Genomic DNA, 21,546 nt, shown 5'->3' with positions numbered 1-21,546 from the left:
ATCAGTGTACATTAACCTCTAAATAAATAATAAACAATTAGATATACACATGTGGATCTTTTAAACATATGTTAAATTTAAATGACACAGTTGTAATTTCCTTATTAGTAATCTGTATTTAATATTTTAATTTTTTCAAAAATTGGATTTGTCTTATTTTTCAGATTACTATTTAAAATGTTATGAGGATCTTTATTATAATTTAGGTAAATATGTAATTCTTCTTTTGTGTTTAATTTCTCTCCTTTTCTTTCGATATCTAAAATTTCCATGTTCTTTTCAATATTTGTGTAGTTATGGTCAGTCTCCAATAAGTGTTCAGCAAAATTTGATTTTATTGTAGACATATTATTTGTTTTTAAAGCTTGTATGTGTTCTTTAAACCTTTTATTAAAATTTCTTCCAGTTTGCCCAATATAATAGCTTTCACAGTCGCTACAGTTAATTTTGTATACTCCAGATTGTTTGTATAATTCCTGTTTGTCATCATTTTGGTTCACTTTGTTTTCAATAAGTTTAAATGTATTATTTCTTGTTTGGTGACTGATGGAGAATTTTGAATTTTGAAAGGTTTTTCTAACAGCTTTGTTTAATTTAGTATTGAATGGTACACATATATATTTCTGAATTTCTGTAGTATTATGATTAGGTAGTATTTTGTTGGTTTTATTAATTTTTCTTATTTTCTTCTTAATCATTTTGTCTACAATTTGGGGTTGATATCCATTTTTGACAGGTAGGTATTTTATTATTTTAATTTCTTAATTTTTATTCTCATCACTCATTGGTATATTTAACATTCTGTTTACCATTGAGTGAAATGCTGCTAATTTGTATTTCCAAGGATGATTAGAGGATGATGGTATTAGAAGATCTGTTTGGGTTGTTTTTCTATAAATTTCAAATGAGTGATTTCCATTAAGATTAGAAATACTTATATCAAGAAAGTTAATTTTGACTTTTTGGATTTCTTTAGAAAACTTAATTGTTGGTGATATAGAATTGAGAAATGTTAAAAAGTGTTCTGCCTGGTTTTCATCTCCATTGAAAAGACATAATATATCATCCACATATCTAACCAATAAATGATTTTGTCTTTAAATGGATTAGTGTCACTCATTATTTTGTTCTTTTCTAAATGTTGCATATATATATTTGAAAGAAGGCCTGAAAGAGGAGATCCCATTGCCAACCCATCTTCTTGTTTGTAAAAGTCCTTATTGTATTGAAAATAATTTTGATTAACAGTTGCTTTTGTCAATGATAAGATATCATCAATTTCATTCATATCTAGTTTACTGTATTTTATTAGATTATCTTTTAGGATTTGAATTGTTTCTTGTTTTGGAATGTTTGAGTACATGTTGTTAACATCAAAAGAAATGAAGAAAGAGTTTAATGGAATTTGAATATCTCGAATTTGATTTGCCAGATTACTTGAATTTGATATACTGTAATTATTTTCAAAATGTATTTGGGTTTTTATTTTGTTATTTAAAAATTTACATACCTTGTAAGTAGGAGAGTTACGAAAGTTTACTACTGGTCTAATTGGAATATCTGGTTTATGTGTCTTTGGTTGACCTTTTAGAGTAGGAGCTTTTGGATTTGTCATTTTGAGTTGGTATTGTTCTGCTTTTGATAAAATTTTGCATTTAGTTATTGTGGCATTTATAATTTTTGTGTATTCTTGAGTTGGGTCCTTTTTTAAATTTTAAATTTTGTTGCTGTCAATGAATGTTTCAACTTTTTCTTGATATGTTTGACTGTCGATAACTACTACAGTATTCCCTTTGTCAGCCTTTGATATTATACAATTATTTTCTTTTAGTTTTCTTGATATGGATGTTACTAACTTCATATTATCATTGTTTGACGTTTTTATTGATTATGATTTTGTACTTTTAAATTACTTTTGTTTAGTTCATGGACAAGATTGTATCGGAAAGGTTCTTGGAGTTCTGTGTGTTTTCTTTATGGCTGTTTCTAAATTGATTAGATCATCTTCGATTGTTTGAATTTTATGGTCAAGATTTATATTATATTTGAGTGATTTGTCCAATAGGGCCAACTCCTCAGCATTAAATTGGATAGATGATAAGTTTATTATTCTTGGGTAGAAATCTTCATTATCATCAAATGTATAGTTTTTTGAATTATTGTCTTCCTGTGAGTTAATCAATTTATTAAACTTATTAAGATGAACCTGTTTTTTCTTTAAAATGATAGGGTTGATCCATTGCTGTTGTATTAATATCAATTTCTTCAATGCTCTCTTGGTGAAATGTTAATTTGATTTCTGTTCTAATATCTTCAATTGATCTTACTATTACATTCATTTTTGCAATATAAACTGTTAATTTCTTCTTTTATCCATATTATTTTCCCTCTTTTTAATGCTTTTTAGCACAGCTCTTGATGTAGATTTAGTTTTTAATTGAACATAATTTGGAATAATATTTTCACTCAGGAATATCTTATTAAACTGTATATCTTCTCTTACCTTTGCCAACTTAAGTGTGAGAGGTATTTGTATTTGTGGACGATGGATTGGTTGTTAGTCATATTTGTTATGTTATTAACTCCACTTATAGTGTTATCTATATAGATTATATATATTAATGTAATGAAAGTAACTAAAACCCTTTAAAATAAAACTTTTTATTACATTACACGTGTTTCGGTTTTTAAACCATCATCAGTGTACATTAACCTCTAAATAAATAATAAACAATTAGATATACACATGTGGATCTTTTTAAACATATGTTAAATTTTAAATGACACAGTTGTAATTTCCTTATTAGTAATCTGTATTTAATATTTTAATTTTTTCAAAAATTGGATTTGTCTTATTTTTCAGATTACTATTTAAAATGTTATGAGGATCTTTATTATAAATTTAGGTAAATATGTAATTCTTCTTTTGTGTTTAATTTCTCTCCTTTTCTTTCGATATCTAAAATTTCCATGTTCTTTTCAAATATTTGTGTAGTTATGGTCAGTCTCCAATAAGTGTTCAGCAAAATTTGATTTTATTGTAGACATATATTTGTTTTTTAAAAGCTTGTATGTGTTCTTTAAACCTTTAATTAAAATTTCTTCCAGTTTGCCCAATATAATAGCTTTCACAGTCGCTACAGTTAATTTTGTATACTCCAGATTGTTTGTATAATTCCCTGTTTGTCATCATTTTGGTTCACTTTGTTTTCAATAAGTTTAAATGTATTATTTCTTGTTTGGTGACTGATGGAGAATTTTGAATTTTGAAAGGTTTTTCTAACAGCTTTGTTTAATTTAGTATTGAATGGTACACAAATATATTTCTGAATTTCTGTAGTATTATGATTAGGTAGTATTTTGTTGGTTTTATTGATTTAATTTTTTCTTATTTTCTCTTCTTAATCATTTTGTCTACAATTTGGGGTTGATATCCATTTTTGACAGGTAGGTATTTTATTATTTTAATTTCTTAATTTTTATTCTCATCAACTCATTGGTATATTTAAACATTCTGTTTACCATTGAGTGAAAAATGCTGCTAATTTGTATTTCCAAGGATGATTAGAGGATGATGTATTAGAAGATCTGTTTGGGTTGTTTTTCTATAAATTTCAAATGAGTGATTTCCATTAAGATTAGAAATACTTATATCAAGAAAGTTAATTTTGACTTTTTGGATTTCTTTAGAAAACTTAATTGTTGGTGATATAGAATTGAGAAATGTTAAAAAAGTGTTCTGCCTGGTTTTCATCTCCATTGAAAAGACATAATATATCATCCACATATCTAACCAATAAATGATTTTGTCTTTAAATGGATTAGTGTCACTCATTATTTTGTTCTTTTCTAAATGTTGCATATATATATTTGAAAGAAGGCCTGAAAGAGGAGATCCCATTGCCAACCCATCTTCTTGTTTGTAAAAGTCCTTATTGTATTGAAAATAATTTTTGATTAACAGTTGCTTTTGTCAATGATAAGATATCATCAATTTCATTCATATCTAGTTTACTGTATTTTATTAGATTATCTTTTAGGATTTGAATTGTTTCTTGTTTTGGAATGTTTGAGTACATGTTGTTAACATCAAAAAGAAATGAAGAAAGAGTTTAATGGAATTTTGAATATCTCGAATTTGATTTGCCAGAATTACTTGAATTTGATATACTGTAATTATTTTCAAAATGTATTTGGGTTTTATTTTGTTTATTTAAAAATTTACATACCTTGTAAGTAGGAGAGTTACGAAAGTTTACTACTGGTCTAATTGGAATATCTGGTTTATGTGTCTTTGGTTGACCTTTTAGAGTAGGAGCTTTGGATTTGTCATTTTTGAGTTGGTATTGTTCTGCTTTTGATAAAATTTTGCATTTAGTTATTGTGGCATTTATAAATTTTTGTGTATTCTTGAGTTGGGGTCCTTTTTAAATTTTAAGATTTTTTGTTGCTGTCAATGAATGTTTCAAACTTTTTCTTGATATGTTTGACTGTCCGATAACTACTACAGTATTCCCTTTGATATTATACAATTATTTTCTTTTAGTTTTCTTGATATGGATGTTACTAACTTCATATTATCATTGTTTGACGTTTTTATTGATTATGATTTTGTACTTTAAAATTACTTTTGTTTAGTTCATGGACAAGATTGTATCGGAAAGGTTCTTGGAGTTCTGTGTGTTTTTCTTTATGGCTGTTTCTAAATTGATTAGATCATCTTCGATTGTTTGAATTTTATGGTCAAGATTTATATTATATTTGAGTGATTTGTCCAATAGGGCCAACTCCTCAGCATTAAATTGGATAGATGATAAGTTTATTATTCTTGGTAGAAATCTTCATTATCATCAAATGTATAGTTTTTTGAATTATTGTCTTCCTGTGAGTTAATCAATTTATTAAACTTATTAAGATGAACCTGTTTTTTCTTTAAAATGATAGGGTTGATCCATTGCTGTGTATTAATATCAATTTCTTCAATGCTCTCTTGGTGAAATGTTAATTTGATTTCTGTTCTAATATCTTCAATTGATCTTACTATTACATTCATTTTTGCATATAAACTGTTAATTTCTTCTTTTATCCATATTATTTTCCTCTTTTTAATGCTTTTAGCACAGCTCTTGATGTAGATTTAGTTTTTAATTGAACATAATTTGGAATAATATTTTCACTCAGGAATATCTTATTAAACTGTATATCTTCTCTTACCTTTGCCAACTTAAGTGAGAGGTATTTGTATTTGTGGACGATGGATTGGTTGTTAGTCATATTTGTTATGTTATTAACTCCACTTATAGTGTTATCTATATATATATATATATTAATGTAATGAAAGTAACTAAAACCCTTTAAAATAAAACTTTTTATTACATACAAGTGTTTCGGTTTTTAACCATCATCAGTGTACATTAACCTCTAAATAAATATATAGTGTTTGATCAGTGGTACTTCGATCAAAAAGCATCTACTTCCAACCATTTAAATTCAATTTTAGTCTTATCTAGTTACAATTGAGCCTGCCTTGTTGCCAAATTAAGAAAGTACGGTATATACATATGTAGGTCTCAGAATCCTACTTCAATCAAAAAGCGTCTACTTCCAATCTATGATATCTCCAGTGTCATAGTGTATCTAGTGTTTGCCTTGTCCCGATGAAAATGTATATACGTTAATAAAATCCCCGCCGGGTGGTAAATATACTAATAAAAACAGATAATTGAATTAAGATGAAGAAAAGTGTGAAATAGGTTAATGGTAGAAATGAGTTTGAAGAGCAGCAGGAACAATGAAATATAGGGCATGTGACCTTGTCAGTTGTACTGAGCCCTAATGAGTGATCAAGTGTGTTGTGTAGCTTGTGTGGGAGAGGATTGCTGATGGTAAGTGTCTAGAGGAGTGAGGGGTGGGGGAGGGGAAGTCTGGTCGTGGTCAACTTAACTAATAAGATGAACCTGACTGTAGGCATGTCTGCCTCTACTGATGTGATATTGCTCCGGAGCATAATCTCTCTACTCCAATACTCCGGTAATGCAACACAGTACCGAGACAGAAAAACTTATATTTACTTAAGCAATATAAAATTGATCTAACAGTTTGCTATTAAGTTATATTTCTTCACATTGCATGCTTACATTGATTTCTCATATGTCAAGTTGCACTGTCCCAAGCCGTCATTTGTAAAACAGTTAACTGTATTCACACCACACATCAGTTTGTTTTCATATTTTGGTAAAATGAAACATAACATTTAATAGTAAGAGATAGGTTCAAATATTTGAAGAACCAATGTTCCTACACAATGCACACTGGTTCAACGACAAGGACTATGCACTTCTGCCTTGGCCGACATGGTCACCAAACCTGAGAATCCCATAGAAAATAATTGGAATTTGAAATGGAATATAGCAGAGTTATGGCACAACATCACGTAGAGGAATGCATATAACTTCATAGCAGACTTTATTGGGACAGTTGGGAGATACAATTTAGGTGAGTCACATTAGTTAGTAGTCAACTATAACAGTTCTCTAGAATTGTTCAAATAACTAATATTAACTTAAGTAACAATCTGTTAACATACCATAATGAGCTCTTTCTTCTATGGGATTTACATTATAGATCCTTAATCCAGTTTCCATGCAACAAGTAAAACAACCTGTAACACAAAACAATAGGTGTAACTTAATTTCATAACTCTAACAAATACTTATAATTTTCTCTATACACTTTCCTTATTTCAAAAGGCAGGTTGTTAAATTGATCTCTGATTCTAGTAAGAAAATAAATACTTCATTAGGTAGCAGGAATACAATTAAAACACACAATATTCAGAACATATATTAACCCTTTGAGTGCCAACGTCTGATTTTACCGGACGACAAAAGTTAAACGAAAAGTGACGACGTCCGATTTTACCGGATGTTCGGGAAAAAGTCACTAAAAATTGTAACCTTTAATATTTTTAAATAATATCATATTGAAATGTTTGTGAAGAATCGTTCTTTTCAAAATAAATTGTTATAGTACACTTTCGATCAAACTTTAAATTATGAAACTCACATATAAACATTTTTGGTTGCCATAGCTACCGGAAACAATGTGACAATAGTTTCTTAAAAGTTGTATACTTACTCATTATTGAAGATAATAATATAAATTTTTCAAGATTTACAGACAATTGCATACACTTTCTAGTGATATGGACTAAGAAAAGGATATGAATTTTTTGGTCATAATAATTTGGTTGAAAAATGAAATTTAAAAAAGTTTTGAACTTTTTTTAGGTAAGTCCATTTTTGGTATTCCTAAATTTAGTGTTATGGTAACTTTGTTATTTTATGTGAATTAAACAGAGTTTTCAGAGAAAAATAAAAAAAGAATCATGTTGATAGCTTATTAAATAATCGAACTGTGAATTTTTTACTAAAACCTTGCAAAATGCCTGCAAAAGAACTTTTAGGTACACCCACTAGAAAAATACCTGGCACTTTTCAGTATACCCACTCAATAAATACTTGGCACTCAAAGGGTTAAAAACTTGATAAATTAATTTGAATAATAATTATTTATGGTTTACTAGAAATCTACACTAATGACAAAATTTTCAGGTTTTTGCATTTTCACTGATGGTGGCCCACAAAATCCATCACCATCATATTTCAAAATCTATATTATTATATATTACATGTGTTTACAGGGTGTCCCATAACAGGTGAATATTATTTCATAAATTAATTCAGGGTGTAAAAATAAACAAAAATCAAATTGAACATATGTTCAAACAAAACCCAAACATAATAATTTCCATATTTTCTTTTTCCCCATCCATCCAAATTCCAAACAACCACAGCAATTACGTAGAAAAATCAGGTATTATATTTTATTTTTTTTATATCCAATTTTAAAATTTGCTGTTTTCAATTTGTTTAAAATTACATACAACTTCTTTATCTACAAAATACAAACATCTTAATACAAAATATTTTCAATAAAAACCATACACATAGAGATGGAAAATAAGCATTTTCAGACATACCCTCCATTTTTTGAATGCAGTAAATCTGTGATGTATAATAGATTTAAATAAACTTAGCATACTCTAAAAAAATAAACTAAACTCACTAAATAGTCTGAGTGTGACAATTTTTTAATTTGGCACATAGATTTCAAGAGAGTGGCCATTCAAAATTTGGGAAATAAATGCTTATAGTTTATTTACAAGGTATTATATAGCAGAAAACAGAAACAAGTGTTTTAGAATGCTAAGGTAGCTGGTTGTAAAATATTTTGAGAAGTATAGAGTAACGTAGTGGAAATACGATTACACACAATAATTTACCTAATTTCTGATGGATTCAATTTCAAAGGACTTTTACTTTTCAAATATTTTAGATCTAATAAGTTTAATATGACAAAAAAGGTTTTAAAAGAAATGGTTGTATCTCAGTTACCAGGAGTTGTAGATTAAACAAATGTTTTTGGAATTCAAAGTTCACTTATAACAACTAAATTGCTCATACTCACATATTTCTGACATCTGCTAAGGTTTAAAGATAGTGGCCAGATTAATTTGAAGTAGTATACAATAACACAGCATATATTACATAAGTATAAAAGGTGAATAAAATAAAAACGTAACTGAGGACGAGCTGCCATTTGTACACGTAATGTGGAATTTTCCCGCTAGATGGGGTTAGTAAAAATCTTCACAAAATAACTATGCAGACGGCATCAGTTTGTAAGTTAACGTTGGAGCACAGATTTTTTTTATGGTGATTTTGTATGTAACAAAAACGGAGTGACCAAGCGCTAACATGAGTCACTTAACCATTCACTCTGGGACTACAATTTGAATAAATTAATGAATGTAGAGAGCCCTTGACCATGGCAAATGGAATCACAAAGCAATGCTCTAGATAAAAAGTGCAATTTTGTATGTAACAAAAACGGAGTGACCAAGCGCTAACATGAGTCACTGAACCATTCACACTGGGACTACAATTTGAATAAATTAATGAATGTAGAGAGCCCTTGACCATGGCAAATGGAATCACAAAGCAATGCTCTAGATAAAAAGTGCAATTTTGTATGTAACAAAAACGGAGTGACCAAGCGCTAACATGAGTCACTGAACCATTCACTCTGGGACTACAATTTGAATAAATTAATGAATGTAGAGAGCCCTTGACCATGGCAAATGGAATCACAAAGCAATGCTCTAGATAAAAAGTGCAATTTTGTATGTGTAACAAAAACGGAGTGACCAAGCGCTAACATGAGTCACTGAACCATTCACTCTGGGACTACAATTTGAATAAATTAATGAATGTAGAGAGCCCTTGACCATGGCAAATGGAATCACAAAGCAATGCTCTAGATAAAAAGTTCAATTTTGTATGGCATAAAACCAAAGAGGGGACAGTAGATCTGTTATGCATTGAAGAAACACACAATACTACACTGAAAAGGTATATATCTACAGGATGATTCATGAAGATATGCACAAACTGTGATAACTCATTCATGTAAAAATAATGAAAAAGTGTACATAAACATGGGTCGGAAATACTTTGTTAGCAAGTTACGGCTAGCAAAAGATTTCATCTGGATTTCAGCTCACCATGTAAAACGAGATCATCCCTTAAATTCTGGTAAGGTAGAGTAAGGGGCAAACTCAATCTACATAATACATAATTGGTTTACAAGTATTATAATATATATTATAATAATATCATTATTATTATATATATATATATATATTACTATACTATATTATTATAATATTATAGTATACAAGTATATATTACACTTGTTCAGTATCTTCTAAACGAATACAAGTTGACAACTGTAGGGACAATTAAGAAAAATAAACCCAAGGTACCAGTGCAGACCATCGACAAAAATGGTCTTATTTCATAAGAATATTTTACAGTTGTTTGAAATATCAAAAAACAAAAAACTTGTGGTTCTGGTCTCAAGCATGCATAATACAGCAACCATTGACGACACAACCAAAAAGCCAGACATTGATTGTGTATACAATAGTACCAAAAGAGAAGTGGATTCTTTTGATCAGATGTGCCAAAATATGAAACACGGTCGAAAAACCAAAAAGTGGTCTTTGTGTTTTTTTTAACAACATAATGAAAATAGGCATCATACATGCTTATGTGATCTATAAATTAATCTGCAGTGAGCATTCCATAAAAAGTTGTCCAGTGTTTGTAAACAGATTAAAGTAAATGGTGGACAAAGTTCTAACGTGTTTTAAGTTCAAATAGTAAGTGCATAAGTAATAAAACACGTACAAAAATTAAATACTTAAAAAAAACACCAAGTTATAGTCTAACTAAATTACAGTTACTATCATTGTTTAGCTATTATATATAGTAGTGATCTCAGTGTAAACTAGTTGATTTTGTTTAAACTTTCATAACATTTTAAAGGGCTGTGGTTTTCTTTTTCCATTAAAATTAGAGTTTGAACCAGTGGTAAAGTTTTAAATAATAAGTTGTTATTTTATATTATCGGTTAATTTTATTTCAATGATTTGAAGTTTTGTTAACCAAGAATTAACCTGTCACCTATTAACTATCTATATATATAAAAATGAATGTTTGTATGTTTGTCCTTTATGGAATCGTGAACTATTGGACCGATCATGATGAAAATTTGTACGTATATGTATTTTTCCACGGAGAAGGTTTATAAGCTATGCCCATCCCTTTCCCGATTCAGGATTCCGCCCCACTGGTTACAGAAATACCCATAAGAAATGCATTGCAGCAAACATATGTTAACGTCTTTTCAAATTTTTAATCAGCTGTTCTTTGTAAACATATATTACACTTATAGTTTTAAAGCATAGAGTAAGCTTAAGAGAAACGACAAATTTTGTTTAAACTGTTTTTGCAATCACTGTTAAACATAGACTTTACTATCCAGATAATACAATTCAAATTTGACGTAAAAATTCACCTTTAACTGCAATATTTATTTAATATAAACCATGCTCATGCTTGATCAGAAGAGTAATGCAGATATCATAATTACTATCTTACGTTGGCTACAAATATAAAGAATGTTATAAAATCAACCTTAGTTGTTTTTTTTGACAGAAGTATGGTTCTCAAAACTCCGTGTGTACATATTCTCTCGATCGAGACAACAAAGCAAGCTCAATCGTGGCATCGGAGATATAACTAATTTAATCTAAAATTTATTATAGTAAAAAAAAAAATTTACTAAGTAATATAAGGACTTCGGTTCTTAAGATTTGCGTGCGAAGCCGTGGGTAACAGCTAGATAGAGGCAGGAATATGGTACATACCTTCATAATACGCCCAAGAGGCTCACGATGGAACGACTATCAATTATCTCAGCAATGTTTAGAATGTGATAGAAAAAGAATAAGTGAATATAGTGTACTGTTTTCAACGGGAAATTGCGTGCGAAGCCGCGGGCAACTTTTGCAAAAAATTATTGAAATGCGCAGCAAAGCGCGCCGGGCCCGCTAGTTCCATATAATTTATATTTAGTGAAAATTATAACAAATTCGTTTTGCAATAGAACTGACATTGCAATAAAATTAATTATGTAAACAACTATCAATGAGTTTAGACATTTTCTAGTAAGATAAAACCATTGAACAATACTAGTCTATCCAACCTTTTTTTATCAATGGAAACTAATTGAGGCAAGGTGCAGCTTATGTAATATGTGAGATCACAGCTAGATAGCTCAGAGGATAGCGTACTTGTTTTCAGATCCAGAGGAAAATGGATCAAATCTTGGTGAGGGCAATATATTTTTTGCTTCCTTATTTAATGACATCCCAGAAAATTTAACTCATTTATTGTGATTTTAATTTAACCCGTAATTATTTTTTATAAATATATGTTTAACTATAGAAAATAAAGAAGAAAACTAAAGAGTAAATATATCGGAAAGCCAAATCTACATAAAACACTGAATTTTTATTTATTTCAAGATTTAACCAGAGAAGTCAGTCAAATCTCCATACAACACTGAACTTTATTTTATTTATTCACTTAATCAGAGAACAGACAAATGACTACTCAAAATGGCCTTACTCAAATCTAATAACTTTTGTGGAGGAGATTTAGTGTTTGGAAAATTGAAGGGGTTCTCTGACACTGGCCAACAAACTATATACAAGTTGAAAAAAATAATAAAAAAGGCTCAAATAAATATGTCACTAAGTTTTGTAGAGATAACACTGTTTCAAAACCACATGATGGCGATATCTTTCCTTACTATGAATAAATTAGTAAGGATGGGAGCTATCTTGCAGATAATTCTAGAAATAAGACCTTTAACAGGGCATTAAATGAAGCAGAACTTGGATTCAAAACTACAGAACAAGGAGCCTGCTGTGCTTTAGAAGACTACAAAACTGGCCTCAGCAGTGGACAACAACTGCACACCACTACTGCTTCTTCCAAAGATGAGAAACTGAATCTCGAAAAATGACAGTGTGGAAGTATTAAAAAATAAGATTAAAAACCTCCAAACTGATGATGACCTTTAAATATCTCTCACTTTTGCTGTGGATGTGGGAAATGTGTTTTTGGTTGAATCAAGTATACTCAAACAAGATTTATTTGAGATGAGCCTGAAAAATTCCTATCTAACTAAGCAAATTACTGAATTTGAGCAGAATGAAAGAAGATATCAATCAGAAATCGGAGAGCTACACTATGATAATATCATCTTAAAAAATCAAAACTCATCCTTGGTTGAAACAATAAAAGAATTATAGACTTAACATACTTGTACTTTTTCGTGGGGTCACTTGAAATGGTAAATTTTAAAAACACATCCCACTGGTGTCCAAGACTTGAAAAACAGGATCACTGCTGAGTGCAGCCGCTTAACCAGAGAAACTTTTAGAAAGGCTAGGCAAGAGTTTGAATATAGCTTATTTTTTTTGTTTAAACAACAGTGGCTACCAACTTGAACAGTTGATTTAAAGTTTACAAAGGATTTACAACAGTATTCAGTGAGTAATTTGGTTATTAGCAGTAGTACAGTAGTTTGTAGACTAATAATTGTGTAAGAAATTACGTTATTGGCTGCTGATACCAAACGGCTTCGCCGATTTCAATTTTTCTTTTACCAAAATACAGCATTTTTTATGAGCTTCAGTTTGAGGTGTCACAAGGTATTAGTTGCCATTTCAAAATGTTGGCTTTGGGTACGGGGTGACATGGGGGGAACACCCACATTTTGAAAATAATTTTTGTTGTTCCCCCAATTAGTACTATACACTCCCGTTTACGAATTTTGATACTTGGGCTATGTCTTTTAATTTGAGTTTGAACTTTTCAAATCAACACCCTGTAAAATATTTCAATAGTGTTTGTAATATTATGGTTCACCAGAAAAACAAGAATGAAAATTATACTTTACATTTCAGCATGATTACTATCATATTTGTTTTATTGAATATGTGTATATGTTTTGCAATATTATTTTTACTCCAATAAACTGTAAAAATAAATGAAAAACTTGTATTATGACGTAAACAACAATAAAAGTACAAAGAACCTGATTCACTGTGGCTTGAATAGTTTGTTTACATCAGCACACAATTCACTCAGCTGGAACTTTTGTTGCACGTCAACAAACCAGTAAATGTACTGAGAAAAACAGCTGCAATATTATTTTAAATAGTTCAAACTATTCCCAATAGGTAGCAGCAAAATGCAGAGCTGTAAAACCCATCAAACTGATCTCACATTCTCATAACACACGATATTCACGAAATATTGGAGTCGCATCAATGCAGATCAGTAAATCCTTCTCTGCTACAAATTCTCTTTATATATCCCATCTTGTGTATAGAAATATCTGTAAATACTTTCCAGACAACCAAATATTCACCTCACCTTCAATACTTACATGTAAGAAACGCTCGAATGAATGGCTATATCTTATCAGCGCGGAGGAGGCCGAGGCAATTATCACGGCTGATTACAGAAGGACCTGACTTTGGACCCTGCCTCCCCCCTCTTGATGCCCCTTCAACAGCACTGATGCCTTTAGATGGACTTTTCCTATTTTGTACATTTATTTGTTTTATTTCATAACAGTTCGTAAAGAAATTGCTAGTAATGTGTTAGGTTGTTCTGCAGGTAGACTTTTTGATCCTTAAAACACACCACTCCTTAATTTTGCTTTTCTCCTCTTTTAATATTTCCTTTAAACTATTTGTAGTATTTACGCTGATAAATTTCAATACCGTATTATGTGGATTGTGTGTGTGTGTGTGTGTGTATGCGTGTGTTGATGTTATAATATGATAATTAATTAATTACCAGATTCAGTTCGTCCAAAATCTCCAGGGAAGCAACTCGAGCCTACGCACAGGCTTTTCCGCCCATGTAGGCTCATTTCCTAGGCCACTTTAAATTTGATGTGTATAATATTTTTATGTATAATGTTGTTATGTAAACATTCAACTAGTATAGTAACAAGACAATATAAATTTAATAGTAAATTTGCACATATGTAAATATTTTTTGGAAATAAAACTATGATTCAATTCAATTCAATTCAATTCAATGTCAGTGAAATGAGATGTAGTAGGCCAGGCGTGCAGTGCCTGTGATTCGTTCGCTAGCGGAACAAATCACAGCACACCGGGCAGCACCCGTGTTTCGTCCAGAAAGGGTTAACCATGTTTGAAATTTTATTTCTTTAATTCTAGTATTGGCTGGTTGGCTCCTCATTAGGTAAACTTTCTAACATTAGATCACATTGAACGAACTTTGGGTAGGGGAGAAACTAGCACTCAAGTGTCCTGAGCTCAAATTTAGGTTTTACCTCAAGGATTTTTTTTTTGCAGAAGTGCAGGGTGGTAACAGGTGCCACCGAAGTCTGCACTGATAACCAGGGGCGTTTTAGTTATTATTTAGGCTTTCCTTCCTTTTATACATATATTGTATTACTCCCCTACACATTTATTTTCTTGTTTTAAGTTTACATTTTTTTAAATATAGTGAAGTGGCTAAAGTAAATATTTACCTAAATTACAATATAGTTCATCTGTTTTTATATATAAAAAAGTAATAATTTAATGATAAATAAAAAAAACTATCAAAACTATGTGTATTTATAAAATGTAACAAACAAAACTGTGTAAAATTTAGTTACTTTAAACTATTTTGATGGATAAACAAGTCTCACAGCTTGTAACACAAATAACAAATGTACATCACCAATGTATTTGCAGACATTACACAAATACCATACACATAATGTTACTTTGTTTGAATGAATTTGGAACAATATTGTCATTCAGCACATTACAAAGAACTGACATTAATCATATCAATAATTAATTGTAAATAACTATAATTAGAATGTTTTTTTATTCAATAGTAAAAGTATTTTTAATCGATAATTTGGTACCCTGTTCAATTATGGTGGTGGCAGCTTAATACACTACAGCCTATTGTACTTAGTCTCATTTTATACATAATAAATCAAATAAAAATATATTATCATCTTAATTTGATTTGTTACAGCTAGTAAAAGCTATTTGTCAAATACAAGAGGCAATTATGCAAATGCAGATTTTCAAAATTTTGCACTAATATATCAGAAAACTCAAATTTCAGTATTACAGATACGATATAAAAACCGGGTCCGCTTATTAAACTCTACCCCTTATTCCTATTGATATACAGAACAATAAAAAAAATTGAATTCAAATGTATTAAAATGAACAAAACTACAATGTTTCTATATTAAAATGTATTTATAAAATATTAAAATTTGAATTTTTGTTTTTATTTTTAATTTAAAACTTTTACAGACTTTATCATATAAGTAAACTTATGCTGTCATTTGAAAAATCAATCATGTAATTTATTTAACACTTTAATTTCGATATTATGAATGTCTGTGATTTGATTGTGGTGTTGACCGCTTATTATAATAGTGCACCAGTACAATGCCATAACATTTAGTAACAGAATAATCAATATTCAATAAACCGATCTAGTCATCCTAGGCACTTTTCAAAAATACCCATGGGCCAGTAAAAAAACCTCTTCCATAAATAGTGGCCTCCGGATAATACCAAATTTCCGTAATCTCAAATGTTCTGGATATGTATGTGAAAGTTTAATAAAGTAATTCATTATGACAAAATGAATTAAGAATGCAGTAAAATATCCTTTTCATACTCTCCTACTATTGATGTAGAGGCCTAGTGAGAGGGCACAACTCATTGGGATTTCGTTAAGGAGAAGGTTAGACTTTAATAAGCAGCCTACACTCGTTATTCGGTTGATTTTATCAAATTAATAATTTGATATTATTGATTTAACTTAAGATAGGCCTATGACTTCAACATCTTGATAAATTATAATAGTGTTCAACGTAAACAATAAACGAGTAATATCTACTTTTGGAGATTTCAAAAATGGCGACGAGTATGAGATTGAAAGTTGTTGGCAAGTGGTCATAGAAGTTGAGGAGTGGAATACCGGCAGACTGTCTAGCAGACTATCTTTGTAATTGTTTGTACCGCAAAGAGGTGCGCATGTCGGGTAAGATTCCTTTCCTCCATTTCACAAAAGCGGTTGCTCACATGTATATGGGGCAAGCCGTAAGTACAGTGGAGTCCCGCTAATCCGAACACGTGTAATCCGAACAGGTCCAGGAGGAATTATTTATAACGATAATGAACAGTTATAGGAAATAATTATATAAAAAATGAAAATTGGTGCATCATTTCGTACATAAACAAAGAAAACTTTAATTAAATAGACATACAGTATTTTATTAAGACAAATTGTGTATGGTACAGTACATAAATAATGAAGTTAAATACAGTACCAAATTGAAACTTACAGGTTAAGTATCAGTTAAATTACTGTATTAAGAAGTGAAATCAAACAAAAATTGGACGTACAGTACTGATATTATTATTGAGTACAATATTAATTGTTAAACGACATAAATTCAGTTATTGTCTTATGTCGCATTAAAGAGAGTCTATTGGATGACGCGTAGTTTCGTACAACTATTGAACACGTGGGCCCGTACAATATCCAGTAAGCTCACATTGCTTAACAATAGAACTCTCACACTAAATACGGTAAATGTGCTTAGTATTCGCAAACACGTTTATTTGTCAAGAAATACAGTGCAACAGTCAGAAAACATGTTTTAATAAACAATGTTGATAACTCTATAACAAAATAGACCAATTCTCAAGTTTAAAACCGTATTTTCCTGTAATTCTGGCTAATCCGAACAATCACATAATCCGAATAGGGCTCGGTCTCAATTAGGTCGGATTAACGGGACTCTACTGTATTGTAAAACATGTGGTCGAGGTTATGGTTGGTTTGTTATTTTTAATGCTATTGTTAAGTTATTTTTTGTTGTAATGTCTTATTCATGTTGTTAATGTATAATAATTCTTGTTGTACTACAATTATTATATAATATTTAAGTTTGGTAATATTCCAAATCGTTCCAAGACAACAGAATAACAAGTTTAGGCCGCTTATTAAATAAAGTCTCCCCAAGAAGAAGATACAAAACCAACACAGGAGATATGATTACACAGGAGGTATGATCATTATGATCGAGATATGATCATTTTGTTTTTAAATGGGGCTAATTAGTTGATGATTTAAATGAAGATAGGATATTATAATTCTACAAATGAACTATAACATAAAAATCATATTATAACACAACACAAAAATCAAGTTTCTCATATTATTAGATTAAAAAATATTAAGCTAGTACGTTAAAATTAGTCCACTTTAAAACTAATTGTTGTAACTACAACTATAGGGTATAGTATTGCATTCATTACCTTCAAGTATTACTAAAGATTCAACATGTATCCTAGACTAGATAACTTCTATTGAAATCAGATTTTTTATATATATCGACTCTAACATTTCTCATAAATTTTAAAAATAAAATATACAATATTAAATCAGAATGATGAAGAGTAATGCAATTTCTTTGTCACTGATGTTCCTCACCTTGGTCCTGGTTAAATCGTAGATTGAGCACACCTCTTGATCTTGCAGCCATAACTTCAGGCGACCTCATTTAATAATAAAAAAATATTATATTTATATTAAAGCTTTACAAAAATAAGAAACAAAAACTATTTACTTCACAAAATTATACATTTTAGATTTTACGCATAATAATATCTTATATTTGTAAACAACAGAACCTTGCCAGCTGCACTTCAGCTGATTTCTACCTCTACCATCCCACCACACGTTACAAAGTGATATGAGTAGTTTGCATATCGATATAGAGGGTTCGAAACAGAATTCTCAGGTTTTCGTAATATCGATACTCACTCGTTTCAGTTGAATAATTATGCAATAAAAAGTAATCACATTAATGAGGAATATATCAAAAGCATCAATTAAACAATATTAATGTCAACAAACACGAAAAATTTGATTTTGGATTAATTCTCGAGATTTCTATTTGATACTGTGATCGAATCTCAGATTTAATAAACGTATCGATACATATACCTCTGCAGTATACGTCCTAAAATCAGAATTCAACTTTCTTTTGTATTGGACTGTGAAATTACGGAACCGGAAAAACAAATGTTTCGTAATTTTAGTATATTTCTATTTTGTAAAGTAATGTTATGCTTTGGACAGTCTAAGGCTATATCTGTTCTACAAAAAAGGTGTGAAACCTTATCAGCTATTTTAACCTATTATGTTTAGCAAAACATAAACATAATTTGCCTATAATTATTAAAACTGCCATATCAGTTCAAAACAGACAGCGTAATCTAGGAGCTGGTAATACTAAACAGAGTCTAAAGTCAACTACTGTTGTGAAAAATTCAGCTATAAAATTCAGCTATAAATGTTTATAACTATGCTATGTTTAAATGGCACTAATACATATTCTAGAAGATAATTTTGACTTTCAGGTAGTACATTAGATTTTAGAGTTGGAAAATATATTTGCATGTAAATCATTAAGATGACCCCACTGAATACACACAAAAATACGTAGTTATTACCATTCAATGTAACTTCAACGGAAATTTAAAATACATAATTTTGGTAAGATTTAATCAGGCCCAATTAAAATTGGTAACCGATAAATATTTGATAGGCTTACAGTATGTAATAAAATGAGTTGCAGCTTCAAGGAGTTGACGTTTCTTATGCATGAGACTTGAATAAATTATATTTAAAAATAAAAGATAGGTTTTAAAATCATAGAAGTAAACTGTAAACATTCAGCTTTAGAATTGAAGAGTAATTAAATGTAAAAAACAAATCAAGAAACAGCTAATTAAATGTAAATTATTTCAAGAAACAAATTAGTACAGTCATACCGGTACTATGCTAAATATTATACATTTCTCCCTAGTTTCATTTTGTGACGTAGTCCTGCAGGTACCCTGGTGGTATCCGTGTGATAATAGCAAAGATTCGCTTGAATAAGTTCAACTCCTTCCACTAAAGGGTAAAATTTGCTACATCAGTTGTAATTTCTAATTAAAACAGGACCAGTTCGAGAAAGACATGCTAGAAGTAAACTACCATAGTGAGTTTCCTGAGATGCTTGAACATCATATCAGGTGGACTGATATTAGTATATATATATAAAGAGATCTAATCGAGTGGAGGGTTTCTGAAGGAACTGATTCCAAGTATTTTGTTGGGAAATCTTAGCTCCTAATGGTAAGTCTAATTTTTTTTTTTTTTTTTTTTTCAAAATTATACTTTTTAATTTGTTCATTGCTTTGGGTTTGTACGCTGAGAATGACTGCTATCCCACATGTTTTAAGAATTATTTCATGGCATAACTATTGTGAGAAGGGTTGAAAAGGTATTCTCTCTGTCTCATCAGGTGCAAACTTTAGTGCATTACGATGTTTTAGATATAATCTCTAAGCATGGTAGACAATCTATTTTTCAACAGTTTAATTTCCTTTAAATGCAGGCGTCTTTGAGAGACGTGGAGTTCGTTTTGAGCTTTTTCGTCGTCGCCTTGCCATTAACTCCAGATTTCAGATTTCTATAGACTGTGACAGCGCCGGATTTCAGACGCTGTACTAAGTGGAAGGTGAAACGGAGCTGATGACAAAATTCGCATTAATATATGTTATTATTAAAAGTATAGTGCATTCGTTTCGATTAATTTCATTTTAAGAATATAGTGGAGATATATTATTGTTTGTCAAATGATATATTACTAAGGTGTCATACCTAATATGCCAAATTAGTCATCCAAAGATTACAATTTACAAAGAAATAGCGCATCCTCAGCCTATCAACAAGAAAATACAAAAGTTTGAAAAGGTCCACACGTTTCCTTTTATAGTTTTGCACCTCATTTCACATGTGTTAGTCAAATATCTCCTAGCATCTAAAATTCAAGATTAATTGTAGAATCATCATTTCTGTATTAATAATGGACTAAAAGCTCCAGCACCGGAAGTAGGGTATTCATCAATTACTAAACATTATATATTTCTATTAGGTCACTCGTAATATTTTAGTTTTCCTAGAATGGACTGGGTTGTTTTCGCTTAATTCAAGATGAATTCATTGTTGAAGTAGTACTCCTGGGCTAGGTTAATTGAGATGTAGTTGGCCACTTCGAGGTGACCTGCTGATTTATTGCTGGCGAAGAGAACAGAGTTGTCTAAAAACATGACTATTCTACTGAAGCCATCGAAGTGAGTGGAAAGTCTTATATGAACAGTGCGAAGAAAACGGGTTCCAAGACCGAGTCTTGAGGTACATCTCTCTTAATCTTCAGAAGCCTAGACATGATTGTCTCCGAAAAGCCTGCCATAGTTTCTTCAACTTCAGTTGAATTCGATTATTGAAATAGCTCTAGAACCACGTGAGTGCTGTCTCTCCTATAGCAAGGCATCTCAGTTTATTCAGACTGTGGTTAAAGCTGTCAAACGACTTGCTCAGGTTCAATAACGTGCCTATTAGTGCGGAACTAGCGTTCAGAATATTGGTCTTGTGTTCTATCACCTCGTTCAAGGCCGTGATGTATGATCGACCCGGAATGAATCCATGATGGCATTTGTGATCATCGCAGTTCAGATGGAGGTGGGTTCTCAGCTTGCTAAGGACAATTCTTTCAAGGATCTTAAAGAAAAAGTAACCAAAGAAATTAATCTGTAGATTCTACTGCTGTGGAAAATTCAGCTATGAATGCTTGAATAGCACAAATACATGTTCTAGAAGATATCTCTGACTTCTTAAGGTACTTAGTCTATTTTGGAGTTGGAAAATATATTCGTATGTGCGTCATATGTTGTCCCCTTTTTTGAAGCGGAAAACTTCGGCTGTTTTTTTTTTTTATTTAATGGGAATAATCCCTCGGCAACGGACTTGTTGGTTATACCAGTCAAGGGAGGAACCAATTCGTCCACGCAAAATTGCATTATTCTGGAGGAGAATTCATCGACACTTGCAGAGGATGATAATTTTGCAGCGCAAATGGCTTCTCTGACTTCATCTGAGG

General features: G+C 30.6%; 1 protein-coding gene across 1 annotated transcript in view; it reads right to left on the bottom strand.

The window, feature by feature from the left end:
- Window positions 1-18,288, bottom strand: part of LOC124357439 (WD repeat domain phosphoinositide-interacting protein 4-like) — a 36,125-nt gene extending 17,837 nt beyond the window's left edge. The window contains exons 1-2 of the mRNA XM_046809249.1: window positions 18,045-18,288; window positions 6,587-6,661 (exon numbers count right to left, since the gene is read on the bottom strand). Of these exons, the coding sequence (XP_046665205.1) occupies window positions 6,587-6,661; window positions 18,045-18,114 (145 nt within the window). The 5' untranslated portion in view covers window positions 18,115-18,288. The remainder of the gene's footprint in view (window positions 1-6,586; window positions 6,662-18,044) is intronic.
- Window positions 18,289-21,546: the final 3,258 nt, after the last annotated feature.

The sequence above is a fragment of the Homalodisca vitripennis genome, chromosome 3 (genome assembly GCF_021130785.1).
Source record: "Homalodisca vitripennis isolate AUS2020 chromosome 3, UT_GWSS_2.1, whole genome shotgun sequence".
Classification (NCBI taxonomy): domain Eukaryota; kingdom Metazoa; phylum Arthropoda; class Insecta; order Hemiptera; family Cicadellidae; genus Homalodisca; species Homalodisca vitripennis.
Note: the sequence above shows the minus strand (reverse complement) of the source record. Positions and strands in the feature narration are given on the sequence as shown.